The 26,818-nt window shown below is 39.3% G+C and overlaps 1 protein-coding gene across 4 annotated transcripts in view; it reads left to right on the plus strand.

The window, feature by feature from the left end:
- Positions 1-4,635: 4,635 nt before the first annotated feature.
- The window catches only part of LOC144532126 (SH3 and PX domain-containing protein 2A-like), a 28,273-nt gene continuing 6,090 nt past the window's right edge, over positions 4,636-26,818 (plus strand). The window contains exons 1-4 of one of the 4 annotated variants that reach the window (XM_078272695.1): positions 4,636-4,711; positions 12,282-12,410; positions 22,763-22,876; positions 25,980-26,063. In XM_078272695.1, coding sequence (XP_078128821.1) covers positions 4,651-4,711; positions 12,282-12,410; positions 22,763-22,876; positions 25,980-26,063 — 388 coding nt within the window. In that variant the 5' untranslated portion in view covers positions 4,636-4,650. Of the gene's footprint in view, positions 4,712-11,713; positions 12,411-22,762; positions 22,877-25,979; positions 26,064-26,818 lie in introns of those variants that run through there. The other 3 variants (XM_078272697.1, XM_078272694.1, XM_078272696.1) reach the window with 3 other exon arrangements.

Consider the following 26,818-nt stretch of genomic DNA (forward strand, 5'->3'; position numbering starts at 1 on the left):
GAATAAACTGAAAACATCAGCACTTCCTGTGCTTACATCCAGTCAATTAATGGCAATTGGGCCTCGTGGGAGAGCGGTTTTGTATTGTTAGCCTAAATCTCTCTTACTGTGAGGTTTGATCGTACGGGGGTTGCAAACTCTCTTAACTTCACAAACTTATTGTAAATTTAATAATTTCAGCTTGATGAGTGATGTCTGCACATGAAGAGGTATGCATTTGTGAGATGTCATCATTGGCATAATCAGTGCCCCTAAATTGGCCATTTACGGCTACCTTTTCCGCTACATTTGTGGGCAAGTTTCACTCACATAAATATCACCAAAAAGAAGAATTTCACACTGCAAAGCCTCAAGTCTTGCTGTCAGAAATCAACACACAAAGTTAGCAGTGTCATTAGTGGTGTTTGAGGACCTAAAACAATTCAGAAATATTATTAATACAGCTGTGAATGACTAGTCATTCACAGCAGGACTGTACTGTGAGAGAAATAAAGAATGATTTAAAATGAAGTTGGATGTAAATATAAATGTATTTCTAAAGCAAGCAGTCCATGACTAATATAAGAGGCAGTCAAGGGAATGTGACAGTCATGGTGATATTAGACAGGCTAATATGATAGCCTACAGTCGATGATGTTACACTGACGGGTGCAATAGAGGACGATACTGGACAGAGAAATGCATAAAGACCCTGAGGCAGCTTTCAACTACTGAACTGTATAAACTGCTGTGCCAAAATACAGCAATACAAATGACAAAATCTTAAAAATCTAAGTAAATTGGCAAGTAATGATGGTGATAATCTGGGGAACAGAATATTAAGTTTGTCTTAGTTGTATCATTTATTTTTGTAAATTTCAGTATCCTATTGAAACTCCAAACTCATTTAGATTAAGGCGATTATGATTTAAGGTTAAATGAGAAAGGGGTCAAAGGACTACATAATGGTGCAGCTAATGTGGACTCCTTTCACATGCATGTAAATGGATACACACACACACACACATGATTTGGTGACGTTGAAAGACTGACTTACCTGCATTTCATGGCAATTTACTGTAGCCTTGATTTTAACCGCTACATGCCTAGCCCCAACACTAACCCTAACTTTGGGATCCAAAACCGGTCCTTACTAGAGATTACAAGACTGACACTCAAGCAAACTACCTTGAGTATTGCAAAAACCTAGTCTTAACCCTACAATGTAATGATTTACCTTGTGGCAACCAGCTTTTTGTCACCTAATGAGACGCGAGTCCCCATGTTGTGAATGTGTAAACGTGATTTTATATAAGTGACAATAACTGCTGTTTTAAAGTCTTTTCTTTACGGCCTAAAGCTTAATTTTACATCAGTCTTTCACCACAAGGGAAGTTATTAGTGGTTGATATGTGGTCAAACTAACATTCTTTTAGAATGACATCACTGTGTAATCATGGCCAAGCTTTGCTGGAGATTTGGGCCTGTTTGCACGAGTTTAGTGTGCTTGTGTGTGCTTTTGTTAGGATTTGAATACGCAGCATCATTGCCTTAAGGATATACACACAAAAATCACCTACTACACCCTTTTATTTTTCAGATCAGACCTCTGATCATAATCACAATGATTTCATCAACCTATTGACCCCTGAGCTGGAGGTCACTCCTGCAGAGGTTAATCTTAGGTCAGGCAGGAGTGTCTGTGTAATGTATACTTGAAGAAGGGCAGAAACTTCAGTCCTTCGGTTTGGCTGAGAAATGTGCGCAAAGGACTAAAGTCTCACACATTCCATTTCTAATAGGCCCACCTACAAAGAATGAGCTGCAGTTATGTGCAAACAGATGGTTATTCTCAACTCAAGCTGAGGATGGACTCTCACGGGCTTGGATTTTTAATGACGTGTTCAGCCCATGCATGTACTGTATCTCCTGGCATGGGTGCGTACATAATGAAACCAATACTGTATCTCTTAACCGCTGTTACTGTCTATTGGTTAACTAAAGGTTAAAATGTACCCTTAAAAACATGGCTGCAATGTCTTAAGCATTTAATATTGTTTGGACATATTTTCGCTCCCCTTACCTTGCTCTCATTTATTAGATTTTACTGGTAGGAGGAAACGCACAGTGCAGAGCTGTGTGCTCAGTGTCCTCCTGGGAAGAATATTATTCCAGCTCTGTGCTAAGGGTCACAAGCTAGCAGGGCAGGTCAAGCATCCACTTTATCCTCATCATTTCTCCCCAACCCTCTACAGTATAATGCTTTCCTCAGTTTCATCTCCACCCTACCACCATTTTGACAAAATAAACACTTCATGAAATACTTCAGAAATGTTTAACATGCATTACAATTAATTTTTCTCACACGGTGCCTTGATGTGAACATTATCTAAAACCATTACCATAACTACTGTTATTTCTTTAAAGAAATACCACTCACCTTGCTCGCTTTTCTGTCTGAAAAGAATCGAACTATTCAGAGCGTATATGTGTGCGTTGAGTTCAAAGTCGTCTCAGTGATGTGTTCTGCATCATGTGCTTGGACTAGGCTTATTTTTTATTTTATTTTTTTATAAACTACAAACCTATTCACTGTATGTTGGCTCTGCATTCATGTTTAACATTATTGTGTTTTCTGCCCATTATATACACAGACAGTTATAAAATTAATTTCCGTAGAATAAGCATTGCTTGAAGATCAAATATAAAAAATTTTTTTGACTGTATCGCAATCCAATTTAATTTGCTGTTTTATTTCAAAATTAAGTACATAATGAAGCTGAACTGAGCTGTAAGCTATTACATGTGTGATTGGAAATATCTCATAACTCATACTTGTCTGGAAACAGAAGCCTTGTGCCAAAAATGACTTGATTTAAGTAACAGAGGAATACAGTTAATGGTAAAAAAATGTTTGGATTAAGCAAGAAGTGTTGCTTAGCTTGAACAAGGGGTAATCCTTTTATGATGCTCGCAGTACACGGACTTGAATGGTTTCAGTGTCAATTTACATTTTTGTTGTAAGTGTGAAACAGCTTCTTTGTAGCACAGTATAATCTACAGTACTTCAGAAATAGCAAAATAGTTAAAATTCTACATTTCTTGTTAACTGGTATCAATGAAACACAGAGAGTTGATGAGCAAGCTGTAACTTGACAAATGTTGGACAAGGTTTATCCAAACATGTACTCATATCCATAACTGGCCATGGCTCCAGTCCTGCTCCCGGCCACTCCAGAGAGCCAGGTGTCTGTTCCCATCTGCGTCAAACCTCTGCTTCTCCTCAGTGTGCTCTCACTGCAGCTCAGTTAACTAAACGAGGACAGTCAGCCAGCACCTCCTAAAATCTACAGCAAGCTGCAAACCACACACATACTGTATATACGGACTAGAGCCCGACCGATATGACGGCGGGCCGATTATTATCGGCTGATATTAGGCATTTTCCAAACTATCAGTATCGGCATTCCCTTTTTTTTTTAAATTTTATAAAATATTCATTCATCAGAATCATTTATAATGACAAATGACAAATGATTCTGATAATTGAATATTAAAAAAATTTAATAAAAACGGACGAAACACCCTTCAACCATGTTATGAGTGTTGGCGTTGCATAGTTTGTCCACCAGAGGGCGATCTACAACGTTCCTGTTGGCCACACTGATTTTTTTTTTTTTGTGGTTGTCTTTTTGTTCAAAGGACTTTAAGTTTCATATATTCATATATATATTTTTTTTAAATATATATCCGAATATCTGATTTTTAAATCATCAAATATTTGTATCGGTATCGACCTTCAAAATCCTTTATCGGTCATGCTCTAATATGGACCCAGATTCAGAAATGTTGGTCTGTTTTGAAATGTTAATGCATTTCCATTGTATAACAAATTCTTATTAAACTGGATTAAGTAATTATGTGAAGTATCATCCATTGTGTACCTGCATTACAGTATATGAAGCATGAGCTTTCAAATTAAACTGAAAACCCTTTCATGAATGAATTTAAATGTATAAATCCTTTGTTCATCATGCCATCATTTGTTTAATTTGCTTCTAAATGACTAATTTCTGTCAAAATAAAATAATAGCTTCATATTTTCTCTGGTCCAACAACAGTGACAATTATGCAAATTATCTGTTCCAGATTAAATAATAATTATCAAATAAAAAATTAAAAAAAGGAAGACACAGACGTGCACACTAAATGTGCACGCAGTCAGTGGCAAATTGGTTCTCTGTGATCCTAGTCTTGCTTTGCCAAACCCTTCTCCAAAGCACGCTGGAGGAGAGTCTGGCTTCTCCACATACAGTAGCATTCTGGGATGGGAGGAAAACGTGCTCTGGTTAATTGGCATTTCTTTTTGCCATTTGAAGAGATACATACATGCATGGCAGTATATTGGCTAAAATATCTTGATTTGTTTCGTTACTGTCCTTGGCACACTTACTGTAGTCCTCCACACATACCCATGTTGTGTCCCACCCTGTCTCCCTCCCTCTTGTAGTGGGTCAAGTTCTGCATGCATTCTCAACGAGGGTTTGGCTGGTACTTGTGTGCCAACTGCATTTGGATGGTCCCACGCAGAGATGCAGCTGTAACCAGTTACTGGATTGATAAAGTTGTATTAATGCTCTGATCTCTCTCGCACACACACTCATACTGACCATGTTCCTCTGGTGTTGCTTCCTTTCCAGAGACTTTGGATTCTCCGGCAAACGTAAATCAGGTAAGGATCTGAAATCTTTTTACCCTGGTCAGTAGAATCTGTGTTAGTTATTTTGTGCTCCATCCATTTGTACTGTGTCTTCATAGTATGTACTGCTTACTTGACTGATATTGTGACTATGACTACAAGTTTGAAAATGAAAAATATCTGAAGGGGTATCTGTAGTCCAGTCCTCATCTATGCTTGAGTATAGCACCTCAAGGCTACATTAACTGCTTCTAGCATAACACACCCAGATCTTTGACCGAACTGTCGGTGGTCAAGTTGCATTATGGGTAATGTAGGCACCATATTTTGACAAGGAAGAAGAATGTTTGGAATAGAGCTGCAACAATTAGTCGATTAATCTATCAACAGAAAATAATCTGCAACTATATTGATAGTCCAGTTATTTTTCAAGCAAAAAGGCAAATATTCTCTGGTTTTAGTTTTTCAAATGAGAGGATTTGTTGCTTTCTTATCACATATTACAGTCAATTGAATATCTGTTGGTATTGGAGAATTTTTAAGACATCACACTGGACTGAGAAATTGTGAATGGACTTTTTTTTTTTTTACACAAAAGATATTTTATAGACTAAACAATCAAGAAAATATTGGGAAGATGAATTGATAATTAATATAGTTGTTAGTAGCAGCCCTAGTTTGGATACAAAAAAAATACATCTCTGGTACAGCTGGATTGATTTTGATTCTTTTTTTCATCAACATTGTTATATTATATATGTTATATTGTTATTGTTATAGTGCAATGCCAAAACGGTGGAGTTCTCTTTCAAGAGTACATGCTCTTCAAACACACATCTTGATTTGACTGTATTGTGATGAAACAGTGTTACTGTAGGTGAGAGACCACCTCTTTGTTCCTCTGTAAGTTTGTTCTGCCAGGGTTGACAGCCGGCTTTATGTTTGTATGTGAGAGAGCGCTAGGAAGACAGAAAGACTCAGCTGAGCATGGGGATACAGGCGTAGGAGGCAGCAGGAAAAGCATGAGAGGGGTTCAGTGAACAGCTGTGCAAGTGTTGTGTATTTGTGTGCGTGTGCACCGCAAGTCTCAGAATACCCACATGCATTACTAAATTACATGCTAGCTCTGCAATCAGATGCAAAGTTGCTGTGGCTGTCCTTCCTGCAATCTGCCACAGTTACGTATGACATAGCTGGGCATTGAAAGTCTCAGTAAATTACCTGTAAGTTCATTTTTGCATGGGCGATGCACTCATAGGAAAAGCTGTGCCAGAGTTGCCACCAAATGTAATAAGACCCCAACCTAATTTCATTATATGTTCCAATGGTATTGAGGCTTTACGTAACAGTGAATACCAATTACATAGCGAAATGGAAAAAATTGTCTTATTACAGCTGTGTGTGTGTGTGTGTGTGTGTGTCAAGTAACCTACATTCAGTCTGTGCAAGATATTGGATTGGTTTCAAGTTATATTCATATTGGCTGCCTGGAAAGTTTGTCATATAGTGCCTAATGCTTGCATGCACAGTTTTAGCTGTTTTGTTCTGGTGGTTTGGTGGTTTGGTTTGATAGTAAATATGTTATCTGCTATGTAGTTTCTGAGATGTACATGTATTTATGCTTACAATAAATCATTCCATGGACCAGTGAAAACAATAACAACACACTTTATGTCTGGTTCTCATGATGATTTACTATTCACAGTCAACATGGAGCACATACTGTACAAGTCCCTCCATACTTGATCTCTAAACCTTCAACATAGTCCCCATGCTGGACATTAGTGGTTAACGCAGCTGAAAGATTGATCTTCCTCTTTTAAAGCAGGACAGAAGATAAAGTGCAGTGAGTCTGTGGTGAATTTGTGCTGTAGCTGCAGCTTATGGTTTCCATAATTACATGGTGCAGGTCTCCCATAAGAGTTTACCGAGCCCCTTCCCCTAAACAGGAGAATGTAGCCACAAAACTGTGAGTGGTTAGATGTTTAACTAGGAACTCTGTTTACCTGGCAAGCAGAATAAATCAGAGGACCGTCTTAGGTTCATAGCCAGGCCACTATCAACATAGGGTTCACTGAAAGACGTATAATCTTCTGTCTAACAAACAATGGAGTTGTCAGGTTTGACTGCCGATACTGGCCCGTCAGCATAAATCACTGTCAGATAACTGGCACCGATGACAACACAAGCTGCCATAACCAAAACCATGGTGATGAAATACATAAAACTTCATCCATACACAGGAAAGAAAGACAAGGAACTGTTTCATAGGTAAAAGAAAACGATCTCAATCAAATTCACTCAGATTTTAGGATCAACTGCTGCTTACTTTTTAGGATGTTGAGGTTCAAGAGATTCAGATCATCTTTAAATCATCAGTGATCACCTGTATTCAAACAGAAAGTAAGATGAGCAGAAGAATTCGGAGAGTCGGAGAGAAGAAGAAACGGAGCGCTTAGGGGTGTAGTGCATGTGAAAAGCAGCTGGAGAGGAGAGGAGAAGAGGTTTACGTGGCAAGTGGAAACCATTTCAGTGTTGCGCACAGACTGAGGGAGTGTGTTTATGTGTGCAGACTTGCTGTCTTTATGTGAGCTAAAGGGTCTCTGGGGGCCTATAGGGTGTGTGTATGTGTGCACGCGGTTGTGTCTATGTGGGTGTTAACATACTATATGTGGGTATGCGCATGCTTGTTTGGAGGAAAAGGGTTAATGTTTCATGAGTTAGATGGCGGGGTGGGTCAAGAGGTCTGTGTGTTTGTTTGTATTTGCAGATGGATAAGATTTTAAACTGGCATCGGAAATCATTAAGGCAAATGAGTACTTCCAAATTACTTTAACAGCCGTACACTGTTTTAGCAGCTTCTTTCTCAAAAAAACAGCCCCCACTCTTCTACAACCATGCGCAATGAGTCTCACAGTAGCCGAAAGATTAATTTTGAGGGATAAACCAGGTTTTAATCAAATGCTGCATTTAGTTTTTATTAACAGTCATAGATATCATTGTTCATTTCATGGATACAGCTTTAACATCAGTATATAGATGTTTTTTTCTCCTCCAAGTTACAACTTAACTCTGCTCCGCTCAGCTCCACCCTCTCCAGCAGAGAGCAGATCCAATACAGGCCTCTGTTTCTGATAAGTGACCATTTGTCCCAGTGGGCTCCCACCCTGGAGGCAGAGCTTTTTTCAAGCCAGAAAATGTTCTGTAATGAATGAGATCAGACATGTTTGTTTATTATTTTATTTGTAATTTTGTATAAGGCCATTCATAAGGATAAGTTACGGTGTTCTTTGATGCACTTGCTTTTGCTTCACACTAGTTAAGTGTTAAAGGCATCAGATTTACTCCTGGAAACCTTGATGAAGGGGAGGGTTGGTTTGAAGTGCCACTTACTTTTTTAGCAGTTTGCCTTTGATTCCAGACTTTTTGGAAACCAGTGTAATGGTAACTACTGAAGTTAAAGGTACCCTATGGAGTTTCTTACCTCCAGTAGCGCTATGGAGTGATGTTTTTACGAGTGGGTCCCTGTTTTTATTATTATTATAAGTTGAAAGGTACATGCACACATGTTACAGTTGGTGGAGGTAACCTTTCAACTTATACTGAAAGTTTCTGTACTATTTGTTTGTGGTCTGCCCCTTCTCCCTCAGGGCCACATACTGATTCAATGACATGAGTACATCTGTACTACATTGAACAGCAGTCCTGTGTCCTTTTCTAATCCAACTGCACATCTGCTGCTGATGAGCCAAACAAAGGCATTGCACTTTGCCAAATTTTACTCCTCAACCCAGATCTGCTCTTGTAAAGTTACCCCAGGGTTCAAATTATAGCACTAAGACATACAGCCCAGTGCAAACTATGCTATCAACTAAATGCCTGATCCTTAAAAAATCTCTTAGAAAAAAAGAAATTTGGTATAAATGGGTAGACTAGACTCTTTTCCTCCTCTTGGTGATGAATTATTGCAAAGTTCTTAACTGTCATCATCTTTGGATGGAGCTGATGATGGGTGGGTGGGGGTTGGATGGAGTTAGGATGTCTGGGTGTGCAAGGGTGGGAGCAGGAAGCACATGTATAAATCTGAGTGAGGAGAGATATAAACACAGAGAGTGGTTAATAGAGATATCTGATGGAAGCCAAGAAGAATGTACTTTTATTTTCAAACCTCATATTTTAGATCTACGTTGTGTATCACACACACACAAGCTCACACAAATTTAATAATGGTTCCCAACATTTTTCTTACCAGCCCTATCAGATTGACTCAGGTACTCCTTCATTAACACCACCCATTATGTTCCAAATGTGTTTATTTGAATATAATATAGAAGTGAATATTTTAGTATTTGTATCATACAATTGAACTGTCAATGTAAAAGTGGATTTGGTCAAGTTTGTATTTTTACAACTTGGAATGGCAGACTGGACATTTCAACCATTTATCTATTGCGGTTAGCTATTTCAACCATTTACCCATTACTTTTAGCTAACTGCTCACTCATTTATTTTTAATGAAATCGTAATTGCTATTTTTTCAAATTAGTTGTGCTACTCACAATGTTTCCACAGACCCCATGGCAACTGTAGAAGTACTCCTGGTTGGAAATGACACTCACACTATAACACTGAATACTATGTGAAATCACCTTTTCCCAGGGACTGGCTGATTTAAGAACTGTAACTTTACATGGCTGATGCATTTCATTGAAACTTTGATGTGTACATAGTAATTTATGTAGCTCATTTTATACTATTTGTTTTATAGTTCTCTTTAAACGGTTCACTTGAAATTAGACCTATCCCGTCCAAGACTGTTTTCACACATGTTCTCCTTGTTCTGGCTCTGTCTTCCTGCTGTTGCAAAACATTTCATTTCCTGAATGAGGCTGAAATATTAGCTTTTGTTTTTAGGCCTATTGACTTTGCTGACAAAGTCTTGACTTACTCACCTCAGGTCTCAGATTTACAGTTTACACACGGCAGTAGTTAATTGTGTGTTTTGAAACCTCCATTCACATAATTTCACATAGATCATGGTTTTATGAGATCATGACCTGTTGAGTTGTATGTCCATCTGTCTTGAAATTATATTGTTGATAGGTGGGTTTTTTTTTAGTTTTTTTTTTTTAGATAAGACAATGTCCAGGATAGCAGATTTATTTATTTGAAATTAGGTTCCCAACAGCTCTTTATTTTCTTTGAAGGTCAGATTTAGTACTAAGTAAGCAAAGGCACAGAATAAATCCACATATTTGTGGTTTGAGTAGAGGGAAGATTACTGATCATGAAAAAGTGAAGAGTAGCTCATTTAAACTGCACTCAGTAAAGTTACTGCATACTAACAAATCTGTAAATCCAGACAAGCCAAGATCAAAGGTTATGGCTGGGAACATGATTTAGACATCTTCATATTCCCATGTTGCATACAAAATGTTTTTTTTTTAATCTGAAAATGCCTTCTAAAATGTTGTAAATTAGAAAACATACACGTAAACAAATCTACCCTAAAAGAAAGTAAAATGACTGACTTATGAAATCAATAAGTACTGCCAGTAATTTGAAGTTTTCTTTTTTTTATTACTGGTAAAAATGATGTAATAGTTACAGCAAAACATGTTTGAGCATTATTACTGATCAGCGTTAATTGATCTCTGAGTTGAAAAAAACACACACACAACTTGTTTCCAAGAATTATGTCAAAACAAATATCACTGTTTGCTGTAACTAAAGTAATTGCTGTCATATTATACTTTAAAGAACAAGATGGAAATACCCAGAATTTAAATAATATGTTCTTTGCAGTGTTTCAGCACCTAACTTTGTGGTTTGATGAAACATCTTGCACAAATAGCGTGAAGCTTAATAAACCACAGCCCAACCACAGTAATCCAGTGTCAGACGTTTTGGCAGTTTTAGCATTTGAGATGTTAATGGTGCTGAGTTCATCTTCATAAGTTATGAGCTCCTTGACATTTCGATTTTTTTTTCCCAAATTGACTGCAAAATATTTTCCCGAGAGGGACATGTTACTCTTCAATCTGAAGGACTGTCGCCAGGTTTGCTCTTTGGAGAAATTACAGCTAAATCCAAGTTGTCTCAATCATTCCTTATCTAAGCCTCAAACCTTCCATCTATTGGACTTTATTGTTCTTATTTTCCATCCTCAGGATAAAATGAGTTTCTCTTTTGCAGAAACTGTGTTTACTGCATTTTGAGAAACGATGGCACACCTCTTGTGACATTATTTTGCTGGAAATATTTGTTTATTGTGTAAGTCAAGAGCCCACATATTTCATTTTACACTACAGTAACCGATGGCAGTTAGTAAAAGGAGCTTGTGACCATAAATAGAGATTATAATCTCTACTGGGTTTGTAGATCCTTTACTGTTATTCAAACACACCATAAAAGTACATTGTGTATCTGTTGTAGCAGCAGTATTAGTGTAAACAGATATAATCTAATGTGTGCAGACAGTAGCTCCCTGCTGTCTGGAGCTTTGAACTCAGTGGTCAGCCGAAGCTCTTGTTAATGTGTGAACTGAATGTCAGCTGTGATTGTCTCTGGATTCCAGCTGACTCTTGTTAGATCTGCTTAAGGTCATTCAGCTATGCTTGTTTTGAGGATTCTTCATGAATAAGGCTTCATTCGAGCTCAGTTGATGGAGCCTTATTCATGTGGGGTGAAAAAAGTTGTTGATGTTTGTAATGTATTGTGCATTATATGCTTTTTATATACGTGCTCACAAATTAAATCATATGTTTCTGTCTTTAACAAGACATCCCCGTAGTTGGTTAGAGTGACCAAACTCGGGTTAAGTAGTGAACGTGACCAAGTTATGAAAACTTTTGTCCAAAAAAAACTAAGTCACTACTGGTGTTTATATGGTTAACTTAGCGAAGTACAGAAAGGAAGATTTCCATTGGCTGATCTGCACGCTGTAGTCAGAGCTCTAGTGTTTCATGGAGGACCATCCCTCTGAGCACAGCTCCAGCCCCTTCATCTGGTTCTATTTAAGACCTCTAGTGCCGGCTCTTATGATTGGCGTACACAACCCCCTACTCTTCCTCCAGCTCCGGCCCCAACTGAGGAGAAGGAGGCTTTTTAGCAGATGGTTTATTTTCCAAGGGAAACCATTTCTTTCTCCCACTCTACTGTCCTGTCCTCAGCTGGCTTTAGCTCACTTTTCTATCACTACTACAGCTCCTTCTGCTTTCTCACTGCTGCTGCTCCTCTTTCCACTGTGTTAATGTGCCTACCTGCATCTACTGACCCGGTCCCAGCTTTGTCGGACACTCAGGATGAGGCCCCTTCAGTAACACAGAATGGATTTTCTGCACTTGACTGCTTGATCCTTCACTTCTTGGAGGGAGATTCCTTTCCTAGACTTTCAGCATCTCCATTGCCCTTGTTGTTGGGCTGGAGGGGGATGCAGCTCTATGGCTAGACTCTCAGGAAGATGCACTGAGCCCTGTGAATATTGTGATTGGCTGAGCTCTACAGACAAAGTGGCCTATGGCACAACGAGTGCCCAGCAGTCGTTCTCGTGGACCTATGGCTGGCAGCTGGCTGACAGCATGTTTTTTCCCATCAACCCCAGGTCTGGATGCTTCGGATCCCATGCTCCTGGAACAGTATGTGGTGGTGGCCAGTTACGAGAAACAAGAGCCTGCAGAAATCAGCCTTCAAGCGGGCGAGGTGGTCGACGTCATTGAAAAGAGCGAGAGTGGTGAGTAATAAAAAAAAAAAAAGCACACACAAAGACATGTTGAACTGAAACAGGCAGCATGCATGTTGTGTTCATGTCAGACACAAACAAACTCTTTTATGATTGAGTCCATAGTTCCTCAAACATGATGCCCTTTTCCCTAACTCAGCCTTCTCACCTCCTTTGTCCACAGCTAGCTGTTACTTAGCCCCATCTGGAGGCTCACTTTGGCCTGCAGTCAGGCCTGTTTTTTCCCACTGTTGGTTTAGGCCCTAGGCCAGAATGTTGCCTCTAGCAAGAGGAATGTCTTCCAGACTTGTATTAATTATTCCACCTCACTTAAATGGAAAGCCAGCAAGACATGCCGGATTTACAAATGCCAGCTGCAGAGAGTCCTTAGTCAGCTGTTTAACCTTTGGAAAGAGCTAGCAAACAGAGCCAAGATCATGTTTTAGGATATATGTGACTCAGTTTGACAATATTTAAAGTTTAATGAGTCACTAGCATGCTGACATAAAGTTTACAAAATTACAATTTATAATTATAATCATTAATTATTGTTTTAGCAAATATCTATCTATATATATATATATATATATAAAAAATCTATATTGGAAATGCAGTAAAATAAAGCAGGTCCGATAGTTTTGTAGATTGTATGACCCAAGGACTACGGAAAAACTACTGTTGCATGCTAGATGCTGTTAATATCATGAGTATCCAATCATGTGTCTTGGGTAAATCCACTAAAACTGGCAGCTATTACTGGCACCTAGGTCTAAGCAGCTGCCCGAATCACTTTAAAGGGAAGGGGATTTGCCACATGAAGCTCAAGAAGAGAGAGGTATAGGCCCAGTAACAGGGTCTGACGTTCATCTTTAATGCGTTGCTGAGACAGTAAAACAGTAATAGGACTCATGTGTTCTTCAGAGGGAGGATGGGGACGGAGGGAACAGTGACCAGGAAGGCAATTGGACTTGGGTTTCATGATGGTTGTGAGTGAAATGCCATGCCACACTGGCCTTAAGGAAGAGGGTCTGTAGAGTAGAATTGCTTTGAAGTGTCACGTGTCCTGCCTTCAGGTTCATGTATTTGTTTTCACTCCCTGCTCCAGTAGGATTCCAACCCAATGGGGAGCCACAGTGAGGCGGATATTCCAACACCTTGAAGTCCTTTTATCGGGGGGCCTTATATGAGAGCTTTCCTCCATGAAGTTGAACCGCATGGTCCTGTGCTTTCAAGTAGAGGCCCCTTCACATTTGTATTTTAGCTGACCACTGTGCAAAGTTATAGTGGTTGATGTGTGCGTTGATGATCCATGCAGAATGTGAAAGTCATGCACTTCAATGGTCTCATTGCACATTTATGATTTGCAGGCTTCCGTGTTATTACCGTAGCTTAGTTTCCATGTTATTATTACTTTGTTTCATCCTTTCTCTGACGCAGAGGATATTTTGTTGCCACTCGCACTCATTTGTTCATCCCTGGTTTGGTTAGATTTGTCATGAGTTTCTAGAAAGCAAAACAGTAGACTCTGGGCTCCTTAAAACACATCCTAAGGCTATTTGACAGTTTTATTATACACTGACGGACACTTTCACAGAGATCTGAAGTAAATACACCCCACCCCACCCCACCCCTACATCTTGCTATGGAGACTGTTTCCAGCAGCACAGCTAGCATTTAACTTAAATCTCAACACCTCCTGCAATGGAAGTCTGATAAATCTGGTCCATTTGGCTGGGTGACATCACTCCATATCCCTTTGCCAATACTAACAGCACCAGGTGTGTGCTAAGAAGATTTCAGAGCTCATTTGATTTAGCATATATTCCTTTTCAGGATAAGTACAAAACCCTTTAATGGTTTCTGACAGATTGATCTTTGTATTACAGAGCTAAGTAGTGAAAATGCTATAATAGGTACTAAAGGGAGTCTATAACATTTATAATTGTAAAAGGATTGTATGGATTTTTATTGAGCCTTTCAGCCATAGTAAAATATTTTCCTTTAGAGCCATGCACATTTAAACTTCTTTCTTACTTTGGATGCAGTGAGGGGAAAATATCTGTATGTTGTCATATTGCCATCTATTTTTGTATCAGCATTGTGTGTCTGGCTGGTTGGAGAGTATGAGAGTGCAACAGCAACAGATTCCTTTTGCCATTCACCCTAGTCCGTCAACAGAAGTCCTGCTGCTAAAGCTACTGTACCGTAGGACTTTGGCTGTGACTGCTGCCCAGTGCAGTTATCGACTTTTCCTTACCTTGGATTAGATAACATATGCGTTTGACAGGGCAGTGAATCTAGGTCAGACCTATATGAGAGCTCAGCTTTCTCCACTTTTCCAGCCTGCTGTTCTGAGCCAAGGCAGTATTTTCCATTGCAGTGCCATGGCGATACATTTTGTGTCTTGGCCTTTGTTTCAGTTGGTACAGTATTTTGTATTGATTTCTGTTTGATTTGAAATAGGTGCAGCATGTGGTAAATCAACAGGGTAGACCAATGATTGCTTGATGTTCTGTTGTAGCATTCAGTTTTTCAGGAATACTACTCTACTCTACTACTCTAATACTACTCTTGAAACACAGGAGCTACTGTTATAGAAGTTACAGTTTAGTATTGTCAAAAACAAACATTTTTTATAATTATTAATTCGGTCATCAGTCAGATTGCAGCTATTTTATTTGTCTAGTTTATGAGAGTTTGTTAGGGGGAGATGCTGGCTCAGGAGGAAAGGGTAGTGCAGGGAGAAACTCTGGAAGAAAATGGAAAAAGCCATTTCCTGCCAAAGTTAGTGGTTCAGAGAGGTTGGTTCATTATAATGGCTTAATGGATCCTCCAGGATGCCTCCTCACTTTACACTATATTGAAGAGATGTTAACCAAGGCTAAGCTAGCAGCTCTGTTGGTTAGTTAAAATGCTCTGTATTCAGTGGTTTTTAACTTTTCTCTTTTAATGTGGTAGTATATAGGAAAGGAAAAAAATAATTTGCAGTCACTTTTTGGAAATATTGTACCTATTGCAGCTGGTTTGCCTACAGCTCAAGGGCAGCATAAGGCATGTTGTGCCCAGTCCTGTGTAGGATATCTCTCTGTGGACCAGTCAGGGTTAAACTTGTCTCCATTCCAAATCTACATCAGCCTCTATGAATTACAATGTGCCAAATGAACTCCAGGAATGCCTGTCTGTTTTGGAGAGGCCAGCTCACATCTGTCAGTCCCTCCGGCTCCCCCAAGACCCCCTGGCACCACCCATGTACAGTATGTATTGTGTCTCTATTGCTCCACCCAGCTTACTTAAGAAGGGTGGAGTGAATTAAATTTCAGGAAGAGCCTGAAGGGTCACAGTAATCTTATTTATATAAAATTTCCATTTTGTCCTCACAAACACTAATGATTTTAAATTTGACCAATTTGAGCTATAGAGAAGCTGGAACGTAACAGTGGTATCCTGCAGGTGATGTTCAACTGCCTGGCTGCAAGCCCAAAGAGACTGCTGAAATCAAATCCTGGTAGATTAAAGCAGGTCTGGCCTTCAGCGTGACAAGATGGATGTGCAGGATGTCTTCTTTACATTCACATGGAAAAAAATTTACCAATAATGTCTCCGCTCTCCGTCTTCAGGCTGGAAGCAAGATGATTCCAGGGCTCAGCTCAGCAGGAGCTTAATGTTCAGAGAGGCAGATTCTTTTTGAGTTTATTCCAAGAGCACAGACTTACTGTTACGTTTTAAAGAATTATTCCTGTAGAATTTAAAGTTATCTCTAAAATTATACTAGGCAGTATTTGTGTCATGGCAATAAATTCAGATCCAGATAACTACTAGAGTTTAGTGACTTTATTTTTGGGATAATCAGATTATTTTAGTTTTTTAATAATTCTTTTTAGCCATGCTAGCAGCTAGCTCAAAGTACTGATGTGTCTAAGTACAGCTTCACATAGCTGCTAGCATGGATGAAGACTCTTGTTTGAGCTAAATGCACAGACAATTACAAACCGAGAAGACTGCCTGTGTATATCCTTGAAGTCTACACAGAAATCATTGTTTCACCTGGGACATGCATATTAATCTCCAGAGATTACAATTTATTAGAATGACATCTTACTTTCATCTCCACCTAGATAACAGCACCACCTCAAGGTGTGTTGCCATAATACTTAGTTAATGAGAGAACTGAAAAAACTTTCCAGATTTTAGCTTCTGCCGTTTCTGCAAGCGTGACCGTTGCATGTATACTCGCTGTTCCAAATGTTCTGTCTCTGATACGCAGGAGGATTAAAGGCAAGGTCAGCGTTGAGCTTCTAGTGCTGCTAGTGCTCAACCCCAGTTTGGTATGTGCAGTTTCAGCAAGAACATGTTTCCTTGTATAAAAGAGGAAAAACCCTATAACTCTTGTCCGTGAACCACCAAAGACATGACACAGAACACTTTGCCAAGTGTTAAATGTCTTTTTTAAGCTGAAATTGCAGCAGCAGATGGAAGACACATTATCCACTCATAGTAATCCCCATCTACCACATTCTTTCAGCTTACCATAGGAAGTACTAATGACCCTCTCAAGAAATTAACCTTATCCTGTATTTTTAGATATGGAAACTTAAACGGGAGGTTTGTAACTGGCTTTTTAACATGGACTTCTACTGGTTTATTTTCAGATACAGGCACAGAGTGATACAGGCAGAGGAGATGAAGAACGGGAGCAATAACAGTATTTAAGAGCACAAAATAGTGGTAATAATAAGTGTACAGAAATTGGTCTGTGGCGCCAAAAAAGGTGACTCTGTCTCTCAATCAAGAATTGACCTTTGAGTTAAACCGGCCTTTTAGGGGTGGTCTTTCAGACACTCAAGGACTGCTGTGTCTCCAAATCAGTGGAGCCTAGAGAGCACACAAGCTTGGGGTTATAGCTTAGTTCAGACCATGAGGGGATCCTTTCAGAGGCTGGGAGGGAGAGAAGGTTGTTCCTTAGGTCAACATCAGCTCTTGAAAGTAGTGTTGTTCCATTTTCGCCTCCCCCCCCTTGTACCAGAGACACACAGGTAATTGAAACCCAGTGTTTTATGAAAACTGGGAATCTTTGTATATTGGGCTAGATACCTTCCCACTTGTGCTTTGATACTGAATCCACTGTTAATGAATACAGAAGCTGGGAATGAATGGGTTTTTTCTCCTGCCCCACTCAACAGTGGTGTCAGATATCTGCAGGACTGCTGAGCCACTGCATTCCTCATCATTTCAGGTCGTGAAAAAAAAAGCCTGCTTGTGCTGCTGAATCTGTGGTTCTCATATTCATGCTAGATGTGTGGAAATCTTTTGTGAGAATTACAGTTACTCCAAAAAAATCAAAGCACAGTTTGACTATGAGACTATTTGTCTCAATGATACATTTGTAGGGATGAGTAGGACATTAGGGAGAATTGCACTGTCACACTGTGTTATGTACGCGGTTTCTTAGGTGATTGATTGTATACGTAGTTTGCTGTTTTGTTTTATAGGTCATCCAGTCACCTTAGGAAAAACCCAAAATGACATAAATCTAGTTTCTTGTTGCAGCTGAGAATCTGTTGTTGATTACAGTAAAAATGAAGCCTGGGTCTCAAAGCTGATAGAGTTTCCAGATGGCAGATACTGTATGAGAGACACATGGAGCTCAGAAATGCTGCTCACTCTCATATGTCTGTAACTGCACGTGCAGGGGTAGAATATAAGTAATAATAAATATAAGTCTTGCTTTCTCACTGCAGAAATATCTATCTCAGTTGTTGTTTTTACAATCTGGCATTGTCATATTGTTGCAAAACGTCCAACTTGCATAACCAACATTGATATACAATCACTTGGTTTATAAAATGCGTTGTTCATAGTTAAAAGAATAGTATGATATTTTTGGAAATACGCTTATTCACTTTCTGGCACAGAGTTAGATGAGAAGGTCTATACCACTCTTATATCTGCCTATTTAATATGAAGCTACAGCCAGCAGTCGGTTATCTTAGCTCAGCACAAAGACTGGAAATGGTAGGAAACCGCTAGCCTGGCTCTGTCCAACGGTAACAAAATACACCAACCAGCACCTCTAAAGCTCACAAATTAACATATTGGTTTAATCCATACCACAACCAAAGATAACAATTTGCCATTTTACAGATGGTTATGTGCCAGACTATTTCTTGGCTGGGAGCAGTTGGGACCAGGCAACCATCAGAGATTCCAGGCAGTTATAAGTTAAAATGAGCTTCAGAGGTGCTGATGCTGGCTTTCTCTGCAAGAAAGCAATAAGAATATTTCCCTAAATGACAAATCTTTGCTTCAAATCTGGATCGCTATGTTTCATGCTGTCTAAATTAGGCTGACATCATCATTTATTTATTTTTATTACAGAAATAATTGGAATGGAGCATGCACTTAACTTGATACAACCAGAGTTTTGCAGCTCACAGCAGGCTACCGAGGCATAAACTTAGTTACAGCTTGCCCTCAGTTCTTCTTACAAAATGTTTTTATGATGTTCTTGTAGCGCAATACAACAGTGTTGTCAAGACAAACTGTTTGCTTTCTTCCTTTCCAAGGCTGTGACATTTCAGGTTGATGTCTGTGGTCATGATCCTGTGGTGTGATGGTGTTATATGACATCTCCACCAGAGGGTTGTGGGTTGATTGTCTTATTCAACCACTGAACCCAAAACCGTGGGGGTTACAAAACTAAACTCTGCTCAAACATTTTAAAAGCTTTTAGATTTACTCAGGATGTTGACTAAGTAGCTACAATCGAAATATTGAATAATGTTTAGCAAAATGTATTGCCAGTCTGCATTTGGCTGTGTTCTTTTTTTTTCTTCCTTTGTGGTTGAAACTCTGCAGCAGCTTTCCAAGATTTTTAACTTTTCCTAACGTGGATAGCGAGGCAGGGACACATGGAGAAAAGCAGGTTGTAATATAGACTAATCAAAAACAGCAAGAGATGATAAAAAAGCACAGATAAAGTTACAGGTGTACCTTTTGTAGTGTATGTGTGCTCTCTTTCTCTGTACTCGTACAAACACACACCCACACACATATTTCCAGACATAAGGTATGCTTCCTTCACCTTTGTTCCTCCCACATCTGTACAGATAATCCCTGCCATCCGGAAACAAGGAAGAGAGAACACGTTCTTCTTCTCCTCATCTTATTTCCATTATCTGCAATTTAACTTTTAATAGCCAAATCCACAACTTCATTCACTCACCTCGCAGGAGCTTAACTTTGAACCTTTTCACTTTCAGCAAAATTGCTGTCTTGGCAACAGGAGACCCAGAAAACCTCAGTTTATTTTGTAATGATCTCAGTTTAAGGTCTGTGTCATCATATAGAATGTACAAATGATAACCCTGGCCAATATGAAGTTGACATTATCCAAACGTTAAGAATCACATTCCCCTCCCAGCCCTTATGGAGAAATATGCCAGAATTATAGATGGGTTTCATTTGAAATCTGAAGACCTAAAAGTTACCTACAGATTGAATGAGTTCATGGATTCTGAAAGTTGTCATATTGTGTTGCCTGTACAGTATACATCGATTTATGGAGCTAGTTTTGTGCAGGATTGAATTGCAATCACTCTGTGAATGAATATATGCGATAAAAGACATGAAGCAGGTTTCTCGTTTAGAAGGTTTTTTTCTTCTTCTACATTTCATATAGTCGTAACCTGCCTGAAATAAACCTGCAATGGCCAGGAAAACAGCTCTTACATAATGTGTGTGCATTTTTAAAAGTTTACGTTTACTTTTATTGCTTCTTTTGAGGTTCAGTGAACTCAGCCTAAGCACCTGCCATATGGGAGGATGGTTTAAAAATACAGGCAAGGCAACCCAAGCCATCAATAACAGCACATATTTATTCAGGCCTTTTAAAGTGGCACTGTATCTTTGCTGCATATGTATATTTAGACCTGCAGCCAATTCCCCCCAATTAAAGTACATTCCTACACCTTATTATATTTGCTTACATTTCTATAAATGTTGGTTTGCTTAGGTGAGAATGACATTTCCCCCAAGCTGGCACGTCAGTGTGAAAATGGCAATGTATATATGTTTTTTTTATTAATTGAGCTGACGCAGGTCTTTTTACTTCTGCCAAGCTGACCTTTCTTTATAACGGGCAGTTTAATTTAATGTACCATTAATGTAATTCATGTTGATGCTGCCCTTTGCTGGTCATCAAACAAGACACATTCAATTCATTTAAATGTTTTCAGTGACTTAATAAGATATATAGTAAGTACACTTGTATAGTTAACTCATTTAAATGTAGGGTGTCAGTCATAATAATTGTATCTTCTCACAAGCTTTCAGCTCCTCCGTGGAAAGAAAGAGGTCTGTATTTTGAGTCCTTAATATTATAGACACCATTTTGTTTTTGTCTAATTTATTGGCATGAGGTTTTGTTTAAGCCACAGCTTTGGTGCAAAGACTGATTACATTACATGGCTTGTTACGTACCTGAGCCCTAGCCAGCATGTTGCTCAGAGCCAGGCACTAACAGCATCCTCCTCTCTGGCCCCAGCCTAACTATGCAAAACAGCCCCATTGTACAGCTGAATACAGTATGCTTTTGATTGTGTAGCTGAGCAAGTCCATCATTCAAATAAATCATTTGTCATATGAATCACAGAGATTGCATGTGTAAGTTACAAAAAGGCTTGGAAATATTTTCTTTATTTCCTCCACTGATTTGTTTAGTCTGTGAGCAGCATATTGCTAGTGCCTCTCGATTCCAGATACAGATAGATTCAGTTATGTTATTCATCAGAATGTGTTGTTATTAGTTGTGTTTTATAACCATAACTAGAGTATGAAACTGCCTAAGAAAAGGACATACCAAATCCTACAGGCATTCTTGCTGAAATCAAAAAAATTGTAGTGAAAGCCATGATGCCTTTGAATATAACAGGAGTCTGACAAATTGTTCACTGTTGGCAGGGTTTATATCTCCACTCTAATTTTGTTTTTGCTGAGAGATAAGCCATGATCCAGCAGGTGTGAAAGACATGTTGTGTATTGTACTTTTTCAATCTCCACATAAAGCAGATCTAACATAATGGGATGAAACACTGTGTACTTCCCTGTCTACCTCAAACACCAGTAATAACCTCTTCTAATCTGTAGCAGCCTTTAATTGCAATATATCCTAATTGTGACGACATATTTCACTAATGCAGATGAACCACAAATGCCTAATATAGGGGTCTATACTCTTGTTGCTTTTATTTCCATATTAGCATCATATAATTTTGCCTCATCCTTTACCATCAGTTAAGTAATACATATTTTTTCTGTTTCTGTCTGTCATACCACATTCTGCTTCTTTTGTGAATTGTGTGCAACTAAATTGCCTCATAACTCACCATTTCTGTAGGAAAATGTACACTGGATGTTTGGACCAGCTGTGAAAGTGTGATGGAACACTTATATCCTCTTTATGGCTTGTCTAGACAGCTGTCAGCCATATTGTATACCCGTTACCACAACAAATAGCCTATGTGTGGCATACCACACAGGACAGTTTTTGTGCCAGCTTTGTCACCCACAAATGCAGGGTAACATTTTGTGGAAGTGATTTGTTCAAGTTAAAATGTTCTGATTAGTGTACCTATGTGCTTTACATTTGCCACAAAGCCCTATACAGCACACATTTTATGTAACACAATGGATGACTGTACTCCACTCCCTTTATTGGGATCAGATTTTATTTTTTTAAGTGAAACATTACTTTGTACAGTATGTGCACCTTTCCAGCTGAGGCATTTGTCATAAAGCAGTGGTCGGAGCAATGCTGTCATACCCAGAGGAACCAAGTTAAATCAGCTGCAACATTGCAAATGGATATTTTGGCTTGAAACAGCACTTTAGAAAAACTGCCCACTGAAATCATGACTGATCCTGATGAAACGCAGGTTGAACATGACCTCGTTACGAGTCGAGCTACAGCCAGGCAGTGTTCCCACTGATGTTCTTGTCCCTGATTGTTACAGATTGTGTTGGCAACATAATTAATTAATTGCTGCTCCTCCCTGTCATTTGAAATATTAGATCAAATCAGGGCTCAATGACTAAAACAAAGATACAAGTGATTTGTTGGGAGATATAAGCCAGACTAGAATACCTATGGTCACATCAGCAGTTGTCATGTGTGCTTGTAGAGATTTATTATGTGTACTTTTGTGGTGGGAATCTTATCATGGGCCCAAACATTTTCAACAAATCCTCTTATCTTGCTATGTAATGCATTGTATGACATGTTTGTTAAACATCCTGCACACTATGTACCCATTTCAGTATACTTTACATAGTTCTGGTGATTTTCAACCTCCTGTATGTTTCCACAGGTTGGTGGTTCGTCAGCACCTCAGAGGAGCAGGGTTGGGTCCCTGCTACCTATCTCAACTCTCACAGTGGCACACGGGATGACTTGGAGCTGGGGGCCTCTAAAGCTGGGGAAGGTAAGTCAGTGCAAAGTGTCCTGCCCCTGCCCACCCACACACAAACGCAACCTTTGTTATATACCCACACACAGACACCACCTCTGCCCTCAATCCTCAGTCTTTGATCTCTGACAAAATGGCGCAAACCCGTCCCTGCTTAGCCTACGCTAATGGCTCACGCCAGGCTGGTGTGAGCACCTCTCTCTGTCTGCCTGCCATCATAAGCACGCTTGAACAGAGTGCAGATTCAGGCCTAGGTAAACAGCAAGGAGGAGTGCCAGGAGAGACCAGACCACAACGACTGAAGTGATGTGCTGTACAGTAATGCACTGTACAGTAGAGATGCAGCGCAATATTAAGTGATATGACCTCCGTGGACTGAGCTCATGAAAGAGGCATGTGTTTCTATCAGCAGTAAGGAGTAAAACATGAGAATGTTTTACAAGTCATGCTCCTTACATTTTGGTTATCGTAAGTTAAAAAACAAGCTCTGGCATGAATTATGCTATTTCACGCAATGTCTGCTTATCATTGTGAATTGCAGATAAGTTACAGTACAGTAGACGAGTGTTAATATTACGTTTTGTGAGGTTACTCGCGTCAGAGCGATCCAAAGCCCTGATAAGAAACGCACCTATGAAGAGTTTGGTAGGCCATAATATAATGCTGACACGTGAAGCTGAAGACGGCGCCAATCATGCAATCATCTTGACAGCCCTGTCACATACGGTTATCAAGCCATCGTCTCGTTCTTCAAGCATTTTCAATGTTAGTGGAGAAAACATTTTAATCTTAGAGCAATAGAGCTATATTATTGTCACATCGTCAGCCTTTGATAGCTAATAGGTAATGCAGCAACTGCAGCTTGTTTGTTAAGATGTATGCAGCATTGTGTTAGAGAAACCACAAAAACTGAAGGCACGGAAATAATTAAGTGAAGAATTACACTTCCAAACAAACATCAAGATTTTCCAGCACTCTGGCCAAAACATCTTTTGCTGTACAATTGCTGTACTCTGTAACAATGGGACCCAGAATCCCCTTTGGTGTTGTATATCTTATGGCTCAAGGATGGCGGGAGAGAGAAAACACTGAGAATAATGTTCTCCCCATTTGGAATAAAGATTTATCAACAGAAGATTACAACATGTATGCATATCACAAATGTATGACCACAGACAGACACAAATGTAAACGAATACGCCAAACACTCCTATCTGCTCTGTCAGAGATAGCTGGAGTTTGCTGCCAGGGTATTTCAGGAGGGACAATCTGTCAGTGTAATTAGTGTTTATGTGTGTCTTGTCAGTCATGGGAATGGCATGAAACTCATAAAGCATCTCTTTGTCAGTTCTGTGGTCTTCAGCAGTCTGTGCCACCACATTGTCACAGAACAGTTGCACATTTCTGGAAAAACTGCATTTGGAATTCATGAAAGTTTTTTTTAGAAAAGCCAAAAAAGAGACATGTTGAAAGCATGTGACAGCATGAGATGTGAGTTTACCCGCTTATGGAAGTAAATACACATCCTCCTAGTCCTTGTTCTGATCACATTTTGTACAAAAATAAACCTATTGCCTAAAGGAATAGTTAGACTTTCTGGGAAACATGCTTATTTGCTTCCTGGGGAGAGTTAAATGAAGAGATTGATACCAGTCTAATACAGCTGTGGTAAATATGAAACGAATGCAAACAACCAGTAAGCTTAGCCTAGCATAAAGGGAAGAAGCAAGCTAGTCTAGTGCTGTCCGACAGTTATTAAATCCACCTACCATCATCTTTAGAAGCTAACATATTAACACGTTATGTCTAAATAGTTTGACTAATACTAAACTAATAACTCCCTGGAGTCTCTGCTGGTTAACTGGCAACTGCTTAGAGGCAAGAGCCACGGTCTAGTACATCACCCCCGTAAAATCTAGAATTGTCTTTCTTTTTTTTTTTGTATGAATAAAAAAAAACCGAGATATATCGTTTTATTTCGTAATCTGTAGTGACCTTTGGACAGAACCAGGCTAGCTGTTTCCCCCTGCTTCCAGTCTTTGTGCTAAGCTAAGCTAACCAATGGCTCGCATTGGCTTTATATTTACGATACAGATATGAGCGTAGAATCAATCTTCTCCACCAATCTTCTGCCAGAAAGCAAATAATATTTCCCAAAAAGTCAAACTTTTGACATAGGTTTTGTAACATGGCATGAGTTTTTTTTTGTTTTGTCTTTCTGATGTTCCTATCATTGGAAATTAAGAAGAGTGATACAGGAGCCCCATCATTTTGGCATGTGACAAGAGCTCACAGTTGGCAGAAATAATTCCCATCTCCATTGTTTTACCTACAAAAGGCATCAGGAAATATACTAGGGATGGTCCGATACCATTTTTTGCTTCCCAATACCGAATCTGATACCTGAACTTGTGTATCGCCCGATACCGAGTACCGATCCGATACCAGTGTGTCATATATTTTATTATGTTTTAACAACTGTATACTACTATCCTTGTATGGATGTGATATTATTTCTATCTTTGTTGTCGGTCTGGCTCAGGTTAAACTCTTTGTGAAACATGAACAAACACAAACAATGAATGCCACAGAACTTTCTTTTATTATGCAGTTTGACAGTCAGTTATAACGGAAAAATAACATAAATAAACTACTTAACGTAGATTTTCTTTAGGGCTTTATTACGTGGTATCGGATCGGTGCATTAACTCCAGTACTTCCCCATATCGATACCAGACCTTCTGAGGCGCATAGCTCCAACCAGCGGCACTCTCAGCTGCTCTATTAATTGGATGGCATTCTTGCAGCAGCAATGTGTGTCCCAGATGCTCTAGCACAGGATGGGAAAACCATGCTAACAACTCCTAATTACAAGCCACAGAGAAGATCTCTTGGGTTTAACACTTCCTCTGTAACCTCCATCTGTCCATTCTATCTGTCCACCATGTTTTGCTTTGTGGTCTTGTTTTTATGTCTTCCATGTAGCTAATAATGGGGTTCTTCTGGTTGGATCCATGTCATTTGTGTGTTTGTGTAACATTTGTGCTTGCTCTTCATGTCTCCCATGTTTGTTTGTTTGTTTGTTTGTTGTCGTCTGGTCACCACCCATGTCTGTCAGTTACTAAGCGGCATAAGGCTCACCTGAAGAGGCTGGACCGCAGATGGACGTTGGGGGGTGTCATCAGCCGGCAGCAGAGCCGAGGTGAACTGAGACAGATGCAGCATCACCTCTCTCCCTCCCTTCTTTTGTTATTGTTCCCCCCACCCTGTCTTACTTATTGTCTCTTACCACATGGCTCATCTCCTTCCTCTCCACATGCACATATTTGTTCAGTCTTTCATCCTGTGTTTTCTTCCAGCAAATGCATTTATCATGAGCCACAATCCACCACAACTAACCACTAACTGACTTTAATATGAAATGAGCCTGGAAAGCAAAGGTGAAATCATCAACTTTATACACCCCAATTATTGATGCTAAGCTCAAATTATGTTACAAAATTGCTCCTTGTAAGCATTTTCGTTATAATTAAGCACTCTTTGCCAAAACCAATCTTCCCAGAATCACAGAATAAACTACCTACTCATCTGAACATAATTGTGTAATATACTTTGAAATGCCTTATGCTGCAATTTAGAGCCATATTTAGCCTTTTTATGAGCAAATGAAGTGTGCATGTAGTTTTTTAGTGTGTTAGAAACAGACATTTATCCTGCTGTGGTGCAGATAGCAACCAATATTGACAGATAAACAAAGAGCAAATCTCTCACTTATTCATAAACTTGCACATGTTCTTCTTACCAAGGCCAAGGGTTCTTTTTTTCACAGGAGATGCATTTGGATTGCTGACAGTGGAGTGAGGATAAGCTATTGAATTCAGCCCAAACTTAACGCTTGGCAGTAGAGGCTACTCTCTGGAGTGGGGAGAGAGTTGTTTCCAACCTAGAACTAAAATC

Source organism: Sander vitreus, chromosome 17 (assembly GCF_031162955.1).
Source record: "Sander vitreus isolate 19-12246 chromosome 17, sanVit1, whole genome shotgun sequence".
Taxonomy (NCBI): domain Eukaryota; kingdom Metazoa; phylum Chordata; class Actinopteri; order Perciformes; family Percidae; genus Sander; species Sander vitreus.